Source organism: Coenobita brevimanus, chromosome 53, assembly GCF_032717465.1.
Source record: "Coenobita brevimanus isolate Jiangsu-jjx chromosome 53, ASM3271746v2, whole genome shotgun sequence".
Taxonomy (NCBI): Eukaryota; Metazoa; Arthropoda; class Malacostraca; order Decapoda; family Coenobitidae; genus Coenobita; species Coenobita brevimanus.
In genome coordinates, this window is record NC_137006.1 from 611,879 (window position 1) to 635,242 (window position 23,364).

The 23,364-nt window shown below is 41.5% G+C and overlaps 1 protein-coding gene across 1 annotated transcript; it reads left to right on the forward strand.

Moving 5' to 3' along the window:
- Positions 1-3,218: 3,218 nt before the first annotated feature.
- On the forward strand, positions 3,219-22,121 carry LOC145400699 (uncharacterized). Its single transcript, XM_080273135.1, has 9 exons — positions 3,219-3,320; positions 3,827-4,187; positions 5,412-5,563; positions 6,706-6,810; positions 10,113-10,297; positions 13,635-13,858; positions 16,280-16,408; positions 19,546-19,776; positions 21,989-22,121. Exons 1-9 carry the CDS (start codon positions 3,219-3,221, stop codon positions 22,096-22,098), a joined length of 1,599 nt encoding a protein of 532 aa, XP_080129261.1. The 3' UTR covers positions 22,099-22,121.
- The last annotated feature ends 1,243 nt before the right edge of the window (positions 22,122-23,364 follow it).

Consider the following 23,364-nt stretch of genomic DNA (forward strand, 5'->3'; position numbering starts at 1 on the left):
ATTTGCCTTCTTAGTGTGACTGGAAAAATATAGAGTAGCATACTCACTGATAGGGTTAGGCATATAATAGAGGAGCTAGTTGGAGAAGATCAAGGGGGATTTAGGAAGGGAAAAGGGTGTGTAAATCAGATTTCTGTTCTAAGATATTTAGTGGAGAAGTATCTCGAGAAGGGAAAGAAAGTATATGCTGCCTTCATGGACTTGGAGAAAGCTTATGACAGAATAGATAGGCAAGGTATGTGGAAGGTATTAAGAACACACTTAAACCTTGATTTAAGGGACTAAATGGGGAATCAACTTGTCCCTTACTTGAAAATGTCCATTGTTTTACCACATATAAAGACAATCTTATTATGAAATACAATGATTGTTTCACTTTTCATACTTACTTATATGATTATGAATATTATTTTACAGGTACCCTATAAAGAAACATATTAATGTGTATAACATAGACATTACATATCACTTTTGAATGGTCTTGTCCATTTGTCAGGTAATATATGGAGTCCCTTAAATCCAAAATCCCTTAAATGGAGGTCCCTTAAATTGAGGTTTGAGTGTATGTGGAGTGGAGGGGAAACTGTTGAGTGCTGTGAAGAGTATGTCCGAAAGAGCTAGGGCTACGTTGCGAGTGGATGGTGAGCTGAGTGAGTTCTTTGATCTCAGTGTGGGACTGAAACAGGGTTGTGTGATGTCTCCATGGCTGTTTAATATATACATGGATGGGGTTGTAAAGGAGGTGCAGGGTAGGGCAGTGGATGTGGGGGTGGCTCTAATGAATGAGAGTGAGATGTGGAAGATTCTGGTGTTGCTGTTTGCTGATGATACAGTATTGTTGAGTGAAGATGAGTGGGAGTTTCAAGGTTTGGTGAATGAATTTGGGACAGTGTGTAGGAGGAGGAATCTGAAAGTTAATGTAAACAAGAGTAAAGTTATGGTGTTTGATAGGAATGAAGTCACAGAATGCATAGTGAGATTGGATGGTGAGGATATGGAGAATGTGAGTGCATTCAAGTACTTGGGTAGTGTGGTGAGTAAGGATGTTGCTTTTGGAGATGAAGTTCTTGAAAGGGTACAGCAGGGAAGGAAGGTTGTTGGTTCACTGAAAGCAGTGATGAGAAATAGGGAGGTGAGTATGGAAGTTAAGAAGTCACTGCATGATAGTATCGTGATCCCTACCTCGGCGTATGGAAGCAAGGCATGGACCTTGCTAGAGGGGAGCAAGTCAAGAGTGAGAGCAGTGGAAATGAGTTACTTGAAAGGAGCATGTGGAGTGACATGGAGGGACAGGTTGATGAATGAAAAAGTGAAAGAATGTTGTGGGGTGGATGTGGATGTGGTTGAGAAGATTAGGAGCAATACACTGAGGTGGTTTGGACATATGGAGAGAATGGAGAATGAAGAAGTGAAAGAATGTTGTGGGGTGGATGTGGATGTGGTTGAGAAGATTAGGAGAAATACACTGAGGTAGTTTGGACATGTGGAGAGAATGGAGAATGAAAGACTGATTAAGAGGGTGTATGTAGGTGAGGTGGAGGGAGGGAGAGGGAGGGGAAGACTGAGGATGAGGTGGAGGGATGGAGTTGAGAGGTATATGAGGGAGGGGGGAGTGAATTAGGGGGAGGGTAGTCAAATGGTGGGTGACAGAACGACTTGGAGGTGTTTTGTCTGCAGCCACCCTTTTTCGGGATTAGGGCGTCAGGCTGTAGATAGATAGATATCACAGATGGTAATAAAGATGCACTCTGCTTCTCATACCTAGCAATTTAGCATTGTAACTTTGTGGTAAAAAATATTAGGTAATATACCATACCTCAGGCACATGCAGAGGGAGGTTGCTAGGGTTACCCAAGCACCTGCCTTGTTAGCCCCATATGCTCTAAGTGGCCTAGACTCGGCCTCTCCTGCCTCTTCCAGCCTGTGAATTGCTACATCACATTCCTAGCCCACTCTCCTATCCCACCTCTTTCAGCCCATGAATTGCAACATCAGGTTCCCAGCCCCCTCTCCTCTCGTGCTTAAAACGTGTTTTTCGACATCACCATATTTCAGATTTTTCTTGCTAAATCACATTTTCATTAGTACAGGATGAAAGAATAAGTCAGGTTTAAGTTCTTGACTTGGTTTGCTTGTGGTGAATTTTTTAATCTATAAAAAATTAGTGGGAATTTACAGTATAGGCACCAGCAATGGGTGTAAAATATTGTATTTTCTTCCTGGTCCTGGCTATGCAACTCTGTTATTTTATTTCAGGTACTGTTATATCTACATTTTATGTCCCAGTTTACACCCACCAGATGTTGTTAACAATAATATTTCAATACAAATACTTAAAAGGAAGATAATGAATGCAAAATGACAGAGAAGGCAGAATATTACAGAACTACAGTAGCTGTGTATATTTTTTTCCCCCTCAACATTTTAACTCGCACTGAGACCCCTCACATCAGCAAGGTGGCTTGGTGGGAGAAGTTACATCACATAGAGTTGATTTATTGATGTATGTTTGTGTGATATCAGTAAAGCAGAGGGGTTCTTAATTGGTTTGTTGTTGCATAGTTTGAAACAGTTTGTCAACCTTTTTAAATGCATGTACATTTAATTGGTCCAACAGTAACCAGCCCTATCAACTTGTTCATGGCAATGACCTCCCAGGCCAGTGAACCCCACAGTAAACTGAGATTATTTGACTCGCTGTTGTGTTTATGTTACCAAACCATTCTAAAATTATTTCTGAATGATCTCAACCAGTACAGGTATTAGGATGTCCATGTGCTTCAGTATGAGGGTTTCATTCATTCATTGCCAGACGCTATGTATCCCAAACGGGGTGGCCAAGGGCTTAGAGTTAATTGTTTTACAGGGAGGGGCACTAATCCTCCACCAACCCCACTTGACACGTAGGGAGAACGAGCCGACAGCATCTGGTGTTCCCAGGCAGTCACCCATCCAAGTACTAACCAGACCCAACGTTGCTTAAGTGTCTGTTGATGACCATTATAAATTAAAAAAGATAATCATAGTGAAGGAGAGATTGGAGACAGTAGTGCTACAGCTATATCAGCTTTCATCATTGACTTACCACATAAAAAAATTATGATATGATTCCATGGATAGAGTTTAAAGCAGACCTGTTCTCAAAAGGTTATTTTGTTTTGGTTCTCAACATTTTTTTATTTATTTATTTTTTTTATTTATTTTTTTTCCCAGAGGATATGTCTGACAGTGATGAAATGCCAGAACTGGAAGATGGCCCAAGCCAGCCCCGAGTCCATGCCAGCTCATCAAACCAGAGGACAGCAGTTGTTGTAGCTCCTGTAGGTTGGAGGCCCTGTTGTGTTTTTAACTCTTTAAAATGTAGGAGTTTTTGTAAGACCAATAAAATTGCCCAAAACCAGTCAGAATAAAATATCTTAGCGGGTCCGTGCTCCCAGAGGATTAATGTAAGGTATAGGCAGTCCTTATCTAATGTCCTGAATGTGTGTTGGCAGAATATTACTTTTAGTGAAAGAGCAGTAAGTGAGACATGGTTCCTTTCCATGGGTGAATGGTTGAGAGAAAAACACCTTTTTACTTCAAAACTGCTTTATATTGAATCACAAGTACCGGTACAGTAACTATGTGAAGAATAAGTATTAATTCCTTAGGAACTTACTGGACAGTAATGAAACAACTTAAAATAATAACTAACAGAAGTCTCACAAAAAAATGTTACAATTTATCGGAAATATTCTAGGAACCTTTGTCTTCTGTTGAAATAAGCGTAACAGTATAGACTTCAGATTTGCTTCCCACACTAAAGCATTTGCCATTGTTCCTACAGAGAAAGAGGGTGATTCCAGAGGCCATGATGTGTGGCTTAGATGACTCGGATGATGATGAAGAGGAGGAGGAGTGGGAAGAAATCGAGGAGAGTGTGAGTGTGAAGACGGTGTGCTTATTCTGTCCATCCGTCTCACTCTCTGTCACTGCATGCTTTGCCCACATGATCGATGTACACGGGTTTGATTGCATCTCCTTTGTCAGTACTAACAATCTCGATCAAGTCAGCTTTATCAAACTAGTCAACTATGTGCGGAAAGAGCAGCCTGCGCCAGAAGTGTTGTACACTCAAGAAAAGGATGTGTGGGAGAGTGAAGAGTACATGAAGCCAACAATGAATGATGATTCTTTGCTGATGTTTGGTAGGTAAGAGGTATAGTAATACTGCATAGTAGACCCATGACTTTTTAAAAATTATTATTATACATATATGTAATATACTGTATATGACTGTGGGCATAGACTTGATGGTTCTCTGCAGTCCATTAGCCTTCCTACATGCCAAAAACCTTCACCATTTCAGCACTAATACCAGACATCTGTGTTGAATTCAGTACAGACTGGTGTCATGGTGTTGCAGTACAAACTCTCAGATTTTAAAATGTGATTTCTGGAAGCATCACATATCAGAATAATATTTTTCATGCAGTAGGGGGATGTTGATCTCACCTGTCCTCACTAAATCAATGTACAGTATCTTTAAAGAATTAATTTTTTTGTGGACATGTACAAGAGCAGATGATGAACAGCTAATACAGAGTACTTCACTGTCTTTACTCTTAAGGTACAATAGGGTGTTTCTTATATACATGACATTCTCATAGTTATTTTGATTCCACATTCCAAAATTTTCCATTTTCCATAAAGCATTTGGATCCAAGCATTTTGGATTTATAGTGCACTGTTCCCTACCCCTGCCTGGGATCAAGCTCACGTCCTTTCAGACGGCAGATTGCTTCACTAATCATCTGAGCACTACCTAGTTAAGGCACAGATTCAGGTACATTTTCCTTTTTGCACATGCAGCTCAGTTCCAACCACATCTTTGGCTTATGACTGTCTGAATAGAAATGCATGTCATGTTTATTTCCATGCATTATCACTGACTCATCCATTCACTTGTATGGTCAGTCCTCCTAATAAAACAAGGGTGAGTTCCAAATATCACAATTTATTGTCACCATTATTGGTCTTATGGTTGGGACAGCTCAGGTCATAGGTTCAGGTTAACTCCAGATGATTTTATTCAGGTGAAAGTGAGTCATAATATAGGAGCCTAGGTGTGTTACTCTGATAGGAAAAAAGAATGTAAAAAAAGACAACTTATAATCAAGAATATACCATACATAGTTTTTTCACCTTAAGCTGACCTAGTTTTTTTTTTTTTTTTTTTTTTTTTTTCCCACATAGCAATAGGGCAGAAAAAGATGGTGCTGCAGTTCTATATCCTCTCGATAGCACTTCTTCACGACTAGCCGCATTTTCAGGTGTTAATCTATCATTACAGCTTAGCATTCAAATTGGAGGGATGTTGTTTTTAGGCCAGTTTACAGTAAAAAGGATATAATTCATCTATCACCTGGCAGACATAGAAGATATGGTGAGCAGGCCGGATGACTTGGAGGGTGGGTACTGTCGGAGCTACAGGGACGCCACCACCCAAGAGTTGCAGGAGATTATTAATAAGCAGAGGGAAGTGATGCAGAGGATGCTGCAGGCTTCACAGGTTAACAGTAAGGTGAGTGAGAGAGAGAGAGAGAGACTCTCATATTCTCTCCAGTTTTATCTGCTTTTTTTTTTTCTTTGTTTTTTTTTCTTGGTCTTGGTGGTAGGTGGGGGCACTCGCCATCCACTCACCCAGTGTAATGCTGCTCTTGGTTGGCTGCCCTTTCCTCTCTTCCATTTTTCCTTCCTTCCTCTCTTCCATTTTTCCTTCCTTCCTCTTCTGACTTTCTTTCATTCTTTCCCCTTCCTTCTGTCTTTGGGTGACTCTACACAGAGTGACAAGCCAAATGGTTTCCTGTACACCAGGAAACCATTTACAACACTGGGTGGTAACCATAGAACCAAATTATGGCACCTTGTGGTTTAGTGAGTAATTAAGGCGCTCTGATCAGATTGAGCCTGTGCAGGTTTATATCCAAGAGGTGGTTGGGTTCATTGCTCATGTAATGCCACTCAGGGATGAGTGAGGCTGGTCACACATCTTAAATGTCAGGACCAACTTGCCTAGCCCTGGGCTCCCACACTCCTCATGGGGTGACAAAGGATTGGATGATGGATGGATGGATGTTTATTTATTTTTTTTTTCCAACAATAATAGTATTCATAGAATGGCAGAGTACATTGTTCATACACAGCAGTCTACCACTGAATACATTTCTAATGCAGAAAGACTAAACCCAGTGCGGAGAACCTGCAAAATTTGTCCCATCCTTAAAAAATGAATTTAAATGAGTGTGTATGGAAGAGAGGTTTGGAAGTCAGTGAGGCTAGGGAACTGATAAGAGAGTGAGCTGGCTGGATGAATGTTGTGAGGAGAAATGCATGATCAGGGATTTTGGCACCCCTTTTTAATGTGGCAGCGCCCAGATTGACTCAGTCAGATACGTTTATTTGAAGCTACAGAACATGGTGCATGTTTTTGGCGTATCTGATAGAGCCAGGATAGACCTACCTGGGGCTTGAATGATGAGTGAATGGGCTTCTACGCTCCTCATGGGGCAACGTAGGATTAGATGATGGATGGATGGATGGTTGCTAACCCCATCATTATGATAGGTCCCACCCAGACTGAATGAAATTATCTGTTGTAGCAAGAATTAAATATAACAGTACTTTTTCTTAGTGAAGGAATTAGCCAGTTCTTTTCTTTTCCAGCCAGACAAAGTGTGGGTGAGGACAGTTGGCGACATGAGGCCGGAGGAGGACGAGGGATACTTCTCATCTTATGCCCACTTCGACATTCACCATGAGATGTTGTCGGTATGGCTCCTTTTGTTTGCATTTAGAGCAAGAGGTCGACCCCTTCAGCCCAAGGATGTCCCTTTTTTTTTTTTTTTTTTTTTTTTTTAAGGCCATCACCTAGTGATTTCATGTAGCCTTTGGGGGAGTCTTCATAACAGAAGAGTTTAACGGAAATTGTTTCTCACCACTTGCACAGCGGGAGGTTTACACAGAGTTAAATAAAATAATTCGAAGGTATTAATATAGATAGATGGATGTTACATAAAAGACATCATCTTTATGAATGGGAGATTATGGCAGTGCTCTATTTATACTTGGAAGTGCAGGCAGTACTCATTATGTCAGGATTGTGTTTCACAATTTCATGGCTTTTTCATACAATTAGTACTGTAAATTGGAGATACAGTGCTCATCAGAAGTATCGAGGGCCTATGGCCGGGCGCGCAGTACTTATGGCCAAAAAAGAATCACTCGTTTTTGGTAGTAAAAATTGAGCCAGAAGTTTGCTGCGCTAGCATGACGTCACGGTACCCTGAGGCCTTCCTACGCGCTGGTTGGTTCCCGCCGCAGTTGTTTACGGGCTGCCTGAGAGAGAGGAACTCCGCCGCATCTCCCTTTCTTTTTGCGCCATTTTTTACCGAGTGTCCCGCAGTGTTTTGGCTTTCACCACTTTGTTATGGCACCTAGCCGTGAACTATCGAGTGAAATCATATCCCAGATCATTGCTCTAAAGGAGGTAGGCCACCAAACGAAGGAAATTAGTGAATTGGTTGGCGTGGCTCGATCGACAGTGCGTAGGTGGTGCACCCGTTTTCGAGTGGAAAACAGTGGTGACGTTCCCACAAAGAAACCGCGGTCTGGTAGACCCAGGAAAACTTCCCCGAGGTCTGTTAATGTTTTAAAACGTGCAGTGGAGTCTAATCCTCGTGTGAATGCAAGGAAAATAAAGGAGAGCAACCCGGAAGTGTTTGGTGAGGTTTCTGTGCGCACTGTGTCTCGAAGGGTCCATGAACTTGGTTACACAAGTCACAGGCCTGTGAGAAAGCCTCTCCTCACTCGTTACCAGTGACTTCGTAGGCTTGCCTTTGCAAACAAATACCTTAACTGGGGTGAGGAGCAATGGTTGTCAGTGTTGTGGTCTGATGAAGCAGCGTTTAGTGTTACCTCTAACAGAGGAGCACGTGTGTACCGGCGCAAAGGTAGTGACCCACTTGACCCACGTTACGTTGAAAGTACAGTTAAACATCCTGATTCACTCATGGTGTGGGGTTGTTTTTCTGGTAAAGGTTTGGGGAAGCTTGTTGTGCTTCCCAAGAACTGCAGAGTGAATCAGGATGTTTATCTGGAGCTTCTTTGTGATGATTTACCAGAGTCCTTTGAGCTCACAGGTGCACGAGTGTTTCAGCAGGATGGTGCACCTGCTCATAAGGCCAAATCGGTCACCAATTGGCTTCGTGACTGCGAGGTATCATTCATGAAAGACTGGCCAGGCAATAGCCCAGACCTCAACCCGATAGAAAACCTCTGGTACTTCGTAAAGAAGAATCTCCGAGGGAAGGACGTGAGCTCTCTGCCTAAGCTGGAAGCCACCATTCGTGACTCCTGGGACAAAATACCCCTCCGGCACCTCGGGAACCTCGCCCTTTCACTTCAAGACGTCTCAGGTCCGTGAAGAAGTGTAAAGGATACCCTACGAAGCACTAAAGGTAAATAAAATGCATTATTTATATGTATTTTCAATGTTGAAAGGTTTGTTTCGTAGGAGAGATGCAGGGCGCTCGATACTTCTGATGAGCACTGTACCTGCCAAATTAGCTTTATAGGCAACATTGAAACTGAAATAGGAAATTTTTATATAATTTACTGTGACTGTATCAGCCAAAAAAAAAAAAAAAAAAAAAAAAAAAAAAAGTTGAGAACAGTGTTTGGCATCTCAGAACACATTTTTGTTTCAGAAAAAATATGAGATGCCATTGAACATAATGAAACAAATTTGAATACATTCAGTTTCGTAAAGGACAAAATACAAATCTGAACTACATAGGTTAGCAGTGGTGATGATATCCAAGTTTTACTACAGTGCTTTATTTGATTGTAATTTTGGCTCACATTTCCAGCCTTATTTTGCAGTCCCTCCACTTTACACTCAAATTCCTTCCAAATTCCTCGTCCACTTTCTTCTTACTCTCTCTTACTAATATTTTCACCTCTCTCTTCCGCCTCTCAACTTGTTCCACGCCCCTGTTTCTCATCTATTCATTGTATGCTTTCTTCATTTGTGCCACAGCCTGTCTCACCTCTTCATTCCACCATGCTGTTTCTTGCACCCCCTTCCGTCTTCACCCCACACACCACATCACATGCTGCACATATTTCTTCTGTGAATAACTTGCACACACCTTCCACATCCCCCATCTCTCATGTTTGATAATTATCCAGAACACAAAGGATCTGACAGTCATATGGATCTGTACTGTGTGGGTAACTGCTATTCCTCTGTACATTTGTAAAATAGTGCAGGAATACAGGTATGCTGATGAATCTATAGCATATCTAGATGTGGTAGTAGTACAAGTTGTAGTAGATCATCCCTGATCTGTCTAGTTAGGCAGGCCCATCAACCACAGGTAAACAGTCACTCCTGCATGCCTGTCCAGTGAAATGATGTTTCCTGCAATGAACAGCACCTTGCTGTGCCACAGCAAGGTGTGCGGAAGAGTGTGGAATTTGGTTCCTTGATGGACACTGCATTTAAGTCTCTCCCTCCAGTTAACTGGGGCACCATAGTAAGCTCCACATGACTCCATTATTTGGTTATATAGTTACCACACAATGCTGTAAATGGTTTCCTGGGTTACAGGAAACCTTTAGGCTTATCACTCAATATAGAGTCACCTATGGAAGTAGTGGGCAGCACTACATCAAGTAAGTAGAAGATAGTTCCCACCACCGACCATTCCTGTCTTGATGTTTATTCCATGTAGCTAGACACTTCGAGGACATGTTGTTTAACAGAGCTGGAGTGGAGCTGAATGTATTAATTTCTTATGCTGCTTTGGATGAGCTTCCATATTTTTTTCACTAGACATATTTCTACAGGTAGATGGGTAAAAAAAATGATCTCAGTTTACTCTGTATTTCTGTCTTCCAGGATTGAAACGTGGATATTTTTCACAAGACACTTCTTTATTCAATTGAGACAATTCTGTGAGTAGAAGGTTGAAGAGTGTGATCTTGGTTTACTCTGAATTTCTCTCTTCCAACATTGAGGTACTTGAGAGCTGAGTCATACATCACTCCTCATCTTTTTTTATCTTCAGGACCGTGTGAGAACTGAATCGTATCGTGCAGCCCTGAGCCAAAACTCAGATCTCCTCAAAGGCAAGAGGGTACTAGACCTTGGTTGTGGCACCGGTATTCTGTCACTCTTCAGTGCTCAGGCGGGGGCAACGGTGGCAGCGGTGGATATGTCAGATGTCATTTACCAAGCCATGGATATTGTTAAGTGAGTCCCATATAGTTAATGCTTTCACTACAATGAGTTCCATTTTGTTTTTATTTTTATTTTATTGTATTATTTACTTTGTGTGATTTTTTTCTTTGTTGGTTTAACAGATATGAGCTTCCTCCATGTGATATATTAATCCCTTTATTATGAGAATTGGGGTTTACTGTTTACATAATACCACTCAGAGTCCCGTAAATGAACATTCTCACCTTAACCCTATAAATCTGGGTGTCATCCCAGGTAGATTATTTTTGCTACTACTGCCAGACAATTTTATTCAACTTTTTTTTTTTCTTTTTTTAAGGATTTTTTAAGGCAATTTACAGTTCATCCAGATTGAAAATTCTTTCTTAAGCTAAATAAAGCATTCAGGGGATGACAGGATTGAAATGGAAAAGACATCCCTGGACTCAGTGGGTTAAGTGTCCATCCATCCATCCATCCATCATCCAATCCTACGTTGCCCCATGAGGAGCGTAGGAGCCCGGGGCTAGGCAGTTGGTCCCGACATTGAAGATGAGAGTGACCAGCCTCACACATCCCTGAGTGGCATTACATGAGCAATCAACCCCAACCATCTCTTGGATATAAACCTTCACCTGCTCAATCCGATTGGAGTGCAATAATTACCCACTAAACCACTTGGCGCCAAAATTTGGTTATATGGTTACCACCCAGCGTAGTAAATGGATTCCTGGTGTGCAGGAAACCATTTGGCTTGTCACTCAGTGTAGAGTCACCCACAGGCAGAAGGAAGAGGAAAGAATGAAGGAAAGAAAGACAGAAGAGGGAGTGTAAAGTCACCCGTAGGCAGAAGGACGAGGAAAGAATGAAGGAAAGAAAGACAGCAGAGGATGGAAGGAAAGAAGGATGGAGGAGAGGAAAGGGCAGACACCCAACAGCAGCACTACATCGAGTGAGTGGATGGTGAGTGCCCCCACCCACCGCTTTCTGGACTAAATAACTGATCCCTGTGCCTCTGTACTCTTGATGGGGCAATGAAGGATGATGGATACATTGCACTGTGTCACTTTATTCTGCTTTTGCTACGACCAGACCAGTCTTTCATCCTCTGGATAATATGATTAAACTTGTGAGAGACTTTCAGAACTGGAGAGGTTAGATGTACCTTTCCTTAACTTAATTGTCTGGTTTTAGCAGGAGTATATGTCAGTGCAGTGAATGAGTTAACACTATTTACTACAAAGACTGGGTGATGTGAAGCCTGCAATGGTGCCCCTGTTGACTTGGTGGAGTGATGCAAATGTGGCATCCATCCAGGAGCCAAACCTCCACACATTTCTTCATGCCTCATTGTTACAAGACATCGCTACCTGCAAGGGAATATCAGTTCACTGCATGGGATGGCCCTAGAAATGCATTTGCTTCCCTGTGGTTGATGGGTCTGGTCAGCCAGACAGATTGGGTTGATCACCAGAAACTACTGCAGACATGTTTTTTATTTTATAATCTTCGGACAGGTCTATTTAGGTTAGGAAAGACCTTGTAAACTGGTAGAGTTTTTACAGCCTTCATTAAGCTGTTCTTTGTCCTAATGCTGGAGTAGCCAAAATTATTCAGTTGATAACTGCTGATTATCAGTTACACACTTCTGTATTGGCCCCGAAGGAGTTTAGGGGCCTGGGTTAAGCTATTTATTCTTGGCATTTAAGCTAAGGGGGGCAGCCACTTGCCCTTGAGTAGTGTTATATGAGCAGTAAGCCTCACCTGCCCCTCAGATGTAAGCCTTGTGGGTAATGTCAGGATGCAGCTCACTATACCACCAGGTCTCTGTTTGGTCATGCGGTTACCACCCAGTGTAGTAACTGATTTTTTGGACTATACTGTCTCTGTCTATCTATCTATTGCCAGACGCCTCAATCCCATTTGGGGTGGCCACAAAGAAATCGCCTCCAAGTCGCCCTGTCCCCCGCCATTTCACTGCCCTGCTCCCAACTCACACCCCCCTCTCTCATATACCTCTCCACCCCATCCCTCCATCTCATCCTCGGCCTCCCCCTCCCTCTTTCCCCCTCCACCTCACACACATACACTCTCTTCGTCAGTCTTTCACCCTCCATCCTCTCCACATGGCCAAACCACCTCAGTGTGTTCCTCATAACGCTTCCTATCACATCCACATCAACACCACAACGCTCCTTTATATCCGCATTCATCAGCCTGTCTCTCCATATATATATATATATATATATATATATATATATAAGAAAAAAAAAATGGCACACGGTGTAGAGTCACTTGAAGGTCAGCAGCCCCATCTACCACATACCAGTACTGCTCGTTTAAAGTACAGTACAATAAGTCTTCATCATAAGCAGCCATTTATAATGTACTTTTTGCTCTTAAAACTGCACTGTATCAGGGGAATATTGCCTGTTTACATACCACAGTTGTTTATAAAGCTGATTTGACAGTTTGATTGGACTTAGTCCCAGCTGTTTGGAAAAAGTTGTGATATTTTGAAATACAGTACGTTTAATGCCTGTCTTTACACTATTCTCATCCCCACAAATCCCCAATTACTCCAGTATATTAGGTATATTACAGTGGTTACTTGTTAAAAAGTGCCATTTTTGACTTTTTTAAAATTAAATCTACAACAAATAATAGAGACTTGCCAGCCAAATTTCTGTTCCAACCAATAAGTTGATTTGCCAGTTTCACCCAGTTTACCGTCATCATCATCAGCCAACCGTTTTTTATCTCATATGGAACACAGGGGCCCAGGGCTAGGCTTCCCAGTACTAAGCCTCACTTGTCCCCTATCGCCATTGTGTGAGCAGTATACCCCACCCACCCCTCAGAAATAAACCGTCACAGGCTTCATGTAGTTTGAGAGCCTCAGCCAACAAGATATCAGGTATCATTTGGTTACAGGATACCATTTTGCATGTCACTTAGTTTAAAGTCATCGAGAGAGAGAGCGAGAGAGAGAGAGAGATCACATAGTTCAGGGTCTGTTATGTGGAGCTGTGATATTTTGGAAGACATCTCTGTCTTATGGAGAGAACTTCTCCTGTTTACTGAAGATTAAAAAAAAAAAAAAAGGATGACTTATTGAAGTCTGACTGTACCATTCATGCTCATCTTCTCAGACACCATTCCACTTTTCTAAATTATAACCACTTGGCCACCAGTTTTAATGTGATAAGGTTTTCTGTCAGTTTTCTTGTTCTCAAGACCCTGCCTCGTTCCACCCTTATGTGAGACAAGAAATCTAGATATTGAAAATAATTGTGATGATGATGATGATAACAATGATGACAGTGATGATGTTTTCCTGTACTATATACAGTACCATCAATCCTCACAGAGAGAACAAAATGGAGGATGCCATCACACTCTACAAAGGCAGACTGGAGGACCTAAACTTTGACCACAAGTTCGACTACATTGTGTCTGAGTGGATGGGGTACTTCCTGCTGTTTGAGGGCATGCTGGACTCGGTGCTGTATGCCCGGGACCACCACCTTGCTGCTGGAGGGATGCTGCTGCCCAACCGCTGTACTATGATGCTTCTCGGTGTTGACGATATGGGTAAGAGGACATATTTTAGGCTCTGTATTCTCGTGGGCTGTTGAGCACCTCTTCCGTAGCAGTTTGTTTTGAATACTACACCTTAATGAAGGCTACTTCTAACCTCTGTAGTTAAAAAAATCTCTCCTAAGCTGAATATGACTGTTTGGAGATAGCAAGAATTAAGTGAAATACAGTATGTATAATTAGATTCAAGGGGTTAATATTATCTTGAGTGGCATATAAATATTGGTAATAATGACAGATGGCATTAGCATTATGTAAGAGAAGACTGTATTTGTGAGTCACATGTGGAAATAAATTGGTAAGGAAGATGTGCAAGGGAGCCTTCTTAATTAAGTCCTTAGCTACTTTTTTTTTTTCTTTTTCTTTTCTTTCTTTTTTTAGCCTAGAAATGTATGTGTAGATCTATAAGTAAGTTTTTTTTGTTTTACCCCTTTGTTTGGGTGACATGGTGCTGGTGAGGGATGCCTTCATGTGGTTACACCAATATGACCAGGCAGTGGAGTTTCCTGGTCATACAAATATCCCTCACTCCCCTCTCTATCCCCCAAAAGGAGAATGATGGGCTACAGAAGAAGGGCAGCTTCATCCTGCAGTCCACCAGGTTCACATTCCAGATGAACATGCTGCAGCTACTGCTTCAGTGACATTTTTTTTTTTTTTACTTCAGTTTTTCTACATTCAAAATATTTTATTCATCTTTGGGGGGACTTCTTGTAGTGAATGGATAAGTGAAGGCAATATTTGAGCTTTCCAGTTTGAAAAGTCTCCCCTAAACTAATAAAATTGTTTTAAAGTAGCAAAAATACAATAAAAAATGCCATTGAACTGAATGATAAATAAATATTAAAACTGGTAAATTTGCATGTAGCCCTCCAGGAATGGACCTTTTCAGTTGTCCCAGTCCTGTCCCATTGGGAATCATGTTATAAATTGTTCAGTGTGATTGTTAGCCATACGGATTGTGGATTGCAGGAGGAGAACTACTTCAGCCTGTAGTCCACTGGGCACATACTTCAGATGTCCCTGAGGCTCTAGCTATTGCTACTATTATTGCTACTACAGTTGGGTTTTCAGAAACACAAAAAGCAGGGATTATCAGCTTTGGCCTGTGGCACAAAAAATATGCAAAAGTACTGTGTATTGTTTATATTTTTATATATATTTTTTTATTGTTATCTTTAACTATTATGTCCTTAACAAATTACAAAAATGTTGCCTTTGGTTCCATTGCTAGCTAGGAAGTTGATTTGTCAGCTTCCTTACCATTTACAAAGCTGGAGAGGGATGCCTTCAAGTAGTAGCATTGATATAACTGGTTGGCTAAACTGCCTGGCTATGCATACAACCCTCAGCTCTGCCTTATCACCAAAAGGAGGATGGTGAACTGGAGGGGAAGAGCAGCTTTCCTTGAGTTCATATTTCAGATGAGCCTAGCATGACAAAATATCAACAACAGCAGACCACCATTTACAATACCAGGTGCATGGAAGAAGTCAAGATGTTACAGAACAAGTTTCGGGTGTAAAATGATGCAACCCCATATTGCCTCCACAAGCGAAAAAACCTTACCATTACACTAATCTCCAGACAGTTTTATTCAACTTTCCACTTCAGTTATTTTCCATCTGACAGAAATCTGCAACTCCCTTCAGCAAGCCTGTCACAGCTGCCACATTCAGACCTCTGCTTCTTATCAAGGCCTTCATAGCACCGGTGACTCTCCTTCAGTATGCCTTTCTACTCTCCATTTCCTTGCACTTTTACCTCTCCTGTATCCCTGCTTTCAGGTACTTAAACTCTTTCACCATTTCAAGTCTCTCTTCCCTTCAGTTGATTGCCAAGTGTTGTCAGACTGGAGGATAAATCTGACTAGGAACTAAAAGAGACTTATTCCTGCTTCATGTGTAAGACTGGTTGTATTTCATGCAGTCACAACTTTACTATTTTTATGCATGTGATCTTGAGCTGTGGGAGTGGCCTGGTTCCATCAGTTGAAAACAAACCAACTATAGTAGCAAGGAAAACTAGAAAATAAATAATTGTTCCTAAGAAGTTAATGCTGTCCTACTGTCAGTCAGGAAGTTTACTTATATATTTCATTCTTCTAAGTTCCTGACAGTTTTATTCAACTTTGGAGAGAGTTTTCAAACTTGAAGGGTTAGATGGGAGCTGCACTAAGCCACTAAAATTACCAAAATTTGAACGTCTATTTTCTAGAAACCTCTCCTTTCCAAAATATTTTATCATGCAATAGGAGGGTGTTAATATCATCTGTCCTGACACAATCAGTGCATATTTGAAGACATTAAGTTTGTTTGAACAGTTATAACAACAAATGAGACATGACTAATACACTGTGCTTTATTGCATTTATGCTTCATTGTAGCGACAGAGTTAATGCTGTCTTACCATCAGAGATGTATGACAAATTGGTGAGCTTCTGGGACAACGTGTATGGTTTCAAGATGTCCTGCATGAAACGTGAGGTCGTTAAAGAGGCGTCGACTGACATTGTTAAGAGAGAGAAAATCATCACATCTGCTGGTGAGTCTGTGGGCCATCTGTCTGTCTGTCTGTCTTCTTCCCTGTCTGTCTGTCTGTCCATCCATCCATCCATCTGTGTCTGTCTATCCATCTCCCCATCCATCTGTCATATCTATTTATATGTCTGTACCTGTCTGTCTGTCTGTAATATTGTCATGACTCAATGCAGTTCTTTATCCTTTTCCCTACATTGCCTTGCATTGTGTTATGATAAAACGCATGCCTGTGTAGGAGGTGCTATCCAAAATTTTCAGGACTAATGCTATATAAAACTGAAAATTGAACATAGCTCCTGTTGGCTGCCATCACCTTTGAAGTAGTTTCCTTGCACATTGATACACTGGTCCCAGCGTTTCCTCCGTCGCTGGAACGCTCCCTGGAAGTCATTTTCAATGAGTGTTGAGCATCGCCAGCTAATCCTTCTGGATGTCCTCAGTGGTATAAAAATGACACCTTTTCAGCTTGATCTTCATTTTTGGGAACAGCAAGAAGTCATAGGGGGCCAAATCCGGCACGTAAGGAGGGTGAGGGATGGTAGCTATGTCGTTCTTGGCCAAAAACTGCTGAGTGTTGAGTGTCCTGTGAGCCAGGGCATTGTCATGGTGAAGGAGCCTGTTGTTGTCTCGCCAAAGGTCAGGGCATTGCCTTCTCACATCTTCATGCAGTCATCGCAAAACATCACAGTGGAAGTTGGAGTTGATAGTTTGGCTACCTGGGATGAATTCTTTGTGCACAACCCCCTTGATGTCAAAGAAAACTATCAGCATGTTCTTGACACTGCTTTTCACCTGTCTGGCCTTTCTGGGTCTTGGTGAGGCTGTGCGACCAAGAGACTGCTCAACAAACACTTGATGAATCATTGCCTGGGTCTCTGGTGCATTTTTCCTGAGATTCACAGAAAATTTGATGCATATTCGCTGTTCCTTTTTTATATCCATCTCAAAAATCAGCTGGCGACATGTGCATGATAGCAAATGAACGAAAGTCACTAATCCCCATGTCCACCTAGCTCCGCGCAGCGTGGCACGCTGACTCAAAATGCATGTTAGCACTGCCACCGAGAGGTGCATCGCACTACTACAACCCATTTAGGAGTCGCAGTCTCAGTCCAGAAACTTTTAGATAGCACCTCATACAGTATTTGACATTTGAATCAAGTGGTGTACTCACCACCAGAAAGAAACTTGACAGAATAAGACACTAACCAAGGTTTACCCAGTTGAATGAGCCGAACTTCCATTCACTCACCAGTCACACCCCATGATATCGTGGCTCCACTTGATAGGTAGAAAAAACATTCCACAAATAGCTTCACACCCATCTAACTGTCAAGTTAAAAAAGAATGCCAAACCCTGATCATACATTCCTCCGTACAAAACTCAACCAGCCAGCATGATCACTTGTCACTTCCCTAGCCCCATCAGCTCTCATACCTCTCCTTCTCACACACCCATTTACCATATCTATCCACTTTGTTGGCCTAGCATGCCTCTTCCCACCTTTAAATTCTGATATACCCTTCTCACCACATTGTCCCACTCATTCTCTCCACATGTCCATACCATCTAAACACACTCACTTCAACTGTGGTGTCCACAGACTTCCTAACTCCACAACTTTAATAAATTACATATCATTGTTCATCGTCATCATTCCTATTCATTTGTAAAAGCTTAAACATGAGTGTATGCATTGGCCGTGGTCATTCAGTGGCACTTCTTTATGCTTCTCACTCTCTAGCGGCCACTCTGTTCAGTCCCTTATCCCTAAGGTCATATTATTTGACCACATCCCAGGTATGAAGTAGGAATGAGTTGCTTGGTTACTAGTCAAGTCTGCCTGCCAGTCTCCACTTAGCCATCAATCAAACTGAAAGAGGTTATAGATCTTTCGGAGGGTAAACTCCCAATAACTTGTGCAGCACAGGAAAGCACGCAGGTTGTGAAGGGATAACTTGTTAATTGAGAGGAAACATTTGTGTTTTATCCTTACTGATATGTGACAAGTTTATTCAGCTTATGAGAGCAGTGAAGATGTCGGTGAAGGCTTTATGTAATTCTTCCTGTTGGAATAATCACTACAAACCTGAGTCAGATCATCAGGAGCTACTAAGAAATTAGCTTTCACATAGAAACACAAGATCACCCAGCAAGACTACATTGTTGCCACCACCCTTCCTTTCTGCAGTACGAACACAAAATATGACTCTCAAACAGTGCACTAAACCCACATTGCGATGCAGCCCCCACACCGCAATGCACTCCCCTTATGCACCACACTATCACAGTACTGAAAGTCTTTCTACATTGCCTCAGTAAAATAGTTTTGGGAACACCATGTTGAAGTGGCTTATTTCCTGCAGTCCATTATGTTCACATCAATATGAGCCAAGGGCCACAACAGCAACAAAAAAAATATCATTATGGTCACTTTCTCATACAGTATTACACTGATCTCTTGGCTGTTGTGCATAATTAATACTGAACGTGGCATGTGATAATAGAATTATGCAATAAAGAAAACACAGAACCTTTGGGATTTATCCCACTTGGTACCAGGCATCCCAAGTGCAAGCCCAGATTTTCCTTTTTACTACAATATAGATCCACTAAATACATATATACTGTCATGGTAAATACTAGAAGCACACATAGACATGGTTAGGTCAATAGAAAGCGAGGGAAAGGGCACAGTAAGGAAGAAACACATACCACAGAGAGACTTGAGATGGGCTTGAGGTAAGGGGTTCTGAGGTTAGGGGAGGGAGAGTTAATGGTCACTGCACTGCCACTTGGGATTAACTCCTTGGGTAGAGCCCCATCTCTGCATCATCATCGTTGGCAGAAACCAGCTCAGGCATGCAGTAAACAGCATCTCCCCCCCCCTCAATGATAACAGAAACCTCTAACCAGGGCTGCTATAACCAAGGGATCACTGCATAATCCATCTATTACCAGACAATTTTATTAATTTGCAAGGGAGTTGTAAGACTGAATGTTAATCCTTTATTGGTATAAATAACCCTTTCGTAGTCAAGATAACTCTAGTATTCTATTACAGTTAGTGCTACATGATTCTGTTCATCTAATAGTGAGTCACAGGAGGCTGATAGTGCTAAAATAATCATGTTTTGCAGCCCAAATAGCGGACTTCGACCTTATGGAGATCCAACCATGCGACACAGAGTTCACTGTGGGGTTTTCCCTGACAGTCTCGCATACCGGCCAGATCACCTCATTCGTTGGCTACTTCGACACCTACTTTGACCTGCCGAGTGCAATTTCCTTCTCCACAGGACCACATGCACCACCCACACACTGGAAGCAGACTCTGTTTCACCTCCCAACTCCTCGACCAGTGACAGAAGGTAGGCAAATGCGTTTAGGTGGATGGGTGTACATAATTTTTTATTTATTTGTCTATTTATTAAGTCCACATTAAATGGAGCACTGAGAGGAAGCAGTCTAAAAGTGTTGGCAAATACAGAGGCTGTGTACCAGAAAGAAAAACATGCATTCTCAGCCTTCTTTTCACTCACTGGGCCATCTGACAGTTGCAGCTGCGAGTTACAGCACTAGAACCACCTCCGTATGATATCTCAGTATACAGGGCCATGTTATTAAAACTTAAAGAGTAAAGTTGTGGACAAGACTTTTCTTTTTTCTTCTTTAAGTATGGAATAATGTGTGAATGTATCAGAATTTTAGTTTTCAATATCATTGCTGACAACACTCTCTAATGTGGATGTAGGATGTTCATATCTGACAGTCAGTGGTGTTCCATATATGACTCTCTCTCTCTCTCTCTCTCTCTCTCTCTCTCACACACACGCATGCACAGTAAATCCAAGTTAGTCATGATTCATTATCTGGTGTTTATTTATTTATTTAGACTCAGCCATGAGCCACAGGCATGTCTCTCTATTTATCTATAGCCAGATGCCATAATCCCATAAGAGGTGGCCATTTGTCATTGTTTTAGTCGTTAACTGGGAGGGGCACTAACCCTCCGCAACTCACCTGTTGACACGTAGGCAAGAGATATGTGTTGGTTATATGGTTACCACCCAGCATTATAAATGGTTTCCTGGCCTTCAGGAAACCATTAGGCTTGTCACTGAATGTAAAGTCACTTGAAAAGAAAATAAAGAGTAATTAAAAGTGACGAAAAATGGGAGACAAAGAGAGGAGGACAGACACAGAACAAGATGGTGAAGGCGAAGGAAGAAGTAGGCAGCACTGCATCAAGTGAGTGGATGATGGTCACCACCACCTACCAGAGGCATGTGCAGCACATTTGTTTGTTTCACATACGGTTTCATTTTGTTTGCACACTCCCTGAAGGTAAAAAGGAAAAGGATTGGGTAGACTCCATGAGGCACTGAGCTGCAGTGATCATATCCGTAACATAGGCGTGTGAGCCTGTGGTGAGTTATTCACCCAACAGTCTGGGATACATGGCCACTGCATCATCCAGGTTACCACTGTTACGGTACCTCCCCTAGGTGTTACCCAAGATACTGTCCAGTACTTATTTTATATACCAGCCCGCAATAAGGTGTATGGATACCCAAGCTGAGTGGTGCCAGCTGTCCACACCAGGATTTGAACCCTGGCATTAATGGGCCAGCAGCTTTGCAGTCATTGATGCTAACTCAGCCATTGCCACTACACCTGAGCTGTCAGTTATGCTATCCACTCAGCCACTGCGGCTGCACCTAAGCTGTCAGCACTGCCAACCACTCAGCCAATCCAGCTACACCTTACACATGTAATATGAAAGATGCCAGCACAGAACTAGATGAAGTGTTTCAAAGGGAAGGTGATGTTGGTATTCATCATTACCTCATTACTGGAAAGGTGACATATCTCAGTAGCACACTGTTGGGTACTAAGCCTGCCTGTTTCAAAACTGTTTTCTGGCAGGACTGACTGATAGAATGATCACAACAAAAAGAACATGGCAGCATTATAGTAGAGGTCATTGCAGCCATACTGTACAGCAAGAGTAAAAGTAGTGCAAGGGTATAATAGATAAATGTACACTATATATACATAACAGTATAATAAAACAAATAAAAGTAGCCATCTAACATTAAAATTATTAGGTAAATGTTTGAAGACAATAATAGATCTTCACACTTAGGCACCCTTGAGCATCTAAATATAAATACAGGTCAAAAATATCGTTGCACACAGGGTCCGATGCCTACCAAAAACATCTGATCAACTGCTGATGTTTACCAACGTCTCATTGTGTATGAACAATGTCTGTTTATATAAACATAACATTTGCTATATGTTTGCAAGAAGATATTGCTAGTTGGCAATATGTGACACCTCTCAACATCAGGGCTACCAGTGTGTGGCAAGTGGGACCCAAATATTTCAGTGACCTTTGTTCTGTGGTCCCAGATGTTTCATGCATATTGTGCACTGATACTTTTGTGACCCATAGTTGTTTGTTTACCTTTTTGACTGCTGGAATGTCTCTTGGCTGAACAGAATTACCATTTGTTAGCAACAAAAAGGTAACCTAAATAACTTTAAAGGAAGATTACAATATTCTGTGTTTTTCAGGTGAGGTGGTGGAAGGGAGTATCAGTGTGCGACGCAAGAGGCGGGAAGTGCGCTCCCTTGACGTGGCCATTACACTTGATGGCATCACACACAGATATATGGTTGAGTGATGTGCTGGCCTGGATTATTTTTATTGTTGCTATTATTATTATTATTATATTTTGTGGTGTCTTGATCCAGGTGGACAGTCATGTTTATCTTCTATTAGTGCAAGACGTGGGTAGTCATTTTAACCCTTGAATCCAGTAATGTCATGTTTTAGCTTTTGCCAAGTACACTATGATCATATTTAGAAAGGACTTTTAGCTGTGAAGGAGTTAGTGAAACCTGTATTAAAACCCTCCAGTGCAAAAAGTCACTTCTAAGCCAAAAACAGCTAAATGAAGATACAGTAGCAGGAGTAATGTAAATAGGATATCACCAGATTCAAGGGGCTAGACTACAAAATGGTAAATAGTAATACATTGCTTACCATGGAAAAGATAATCAATTTAAATTTCTTTTATCACTTTAGAAAAAAAATCTTGGAAATCTGTAAGGGACATTCGATAGTGAGAAAAGTCCTGAGGAAGAAAATGTGGCATTCATCTCCTTTGCCCATAGATTTGTTATTGCCATTTTAGCCTATTTTGACACACTGCATAATTCAGGTATGTTAACTTAAGATTCTTGGTGATTTCTAACATTGTGCCAGGGAAATACTCTAATGCAGGATATGAATGTTTGAAGCTTAATTACTTTTCTAATTTTTGTGTATGTTTGACAGTGACTGAGAAACATTTTGTACTGAACATTTTAACAGATGTGTATATTGTGAGTTGACATGAACCCATAAACAGGACAACCTCACTCTACAGTCAGTTTACATTCATGGAAGGCTGATCGGATTGATTTTGTATAGAACATAAAGATTATAGTGATTGTATAAGCAAAATTGGTGACTGCTTGTTGAAAATAGTATTTTGTTGGGAGAAGTGGAGGAAGTCTGAAGTCAACCAAGCAGAGGTTTGGTATGGGAAGAAACCAAGAGTTTTTTCTCAGAGTCTCTAATGGAGAAGTAACAAACAACAGAAATAAATAGAAGTTTATGCAAAACTTTACTGTAGCTGTACCATGGTCAAAGAGTCTGTTCAAGTTAGAGAAACAGTAGACACAGTCATCCCCTCAAGGTAGGCTTGAAAATGAATATGAAGAAGATAAAATTATGTTTGTACCCGTCCAGCAAAAACAGGAGATGAAGAACTAGAATGTGTTGAGGAGTTCGTGTACCAAGGGCATGCAGTTCAGGCAGACCCAGTCCATGACAGTGAAATCCAGCAGAGAATTGGAATGGGATGGAGGGCATTTGACAGACTATGTGACTGTATGAAGGATAA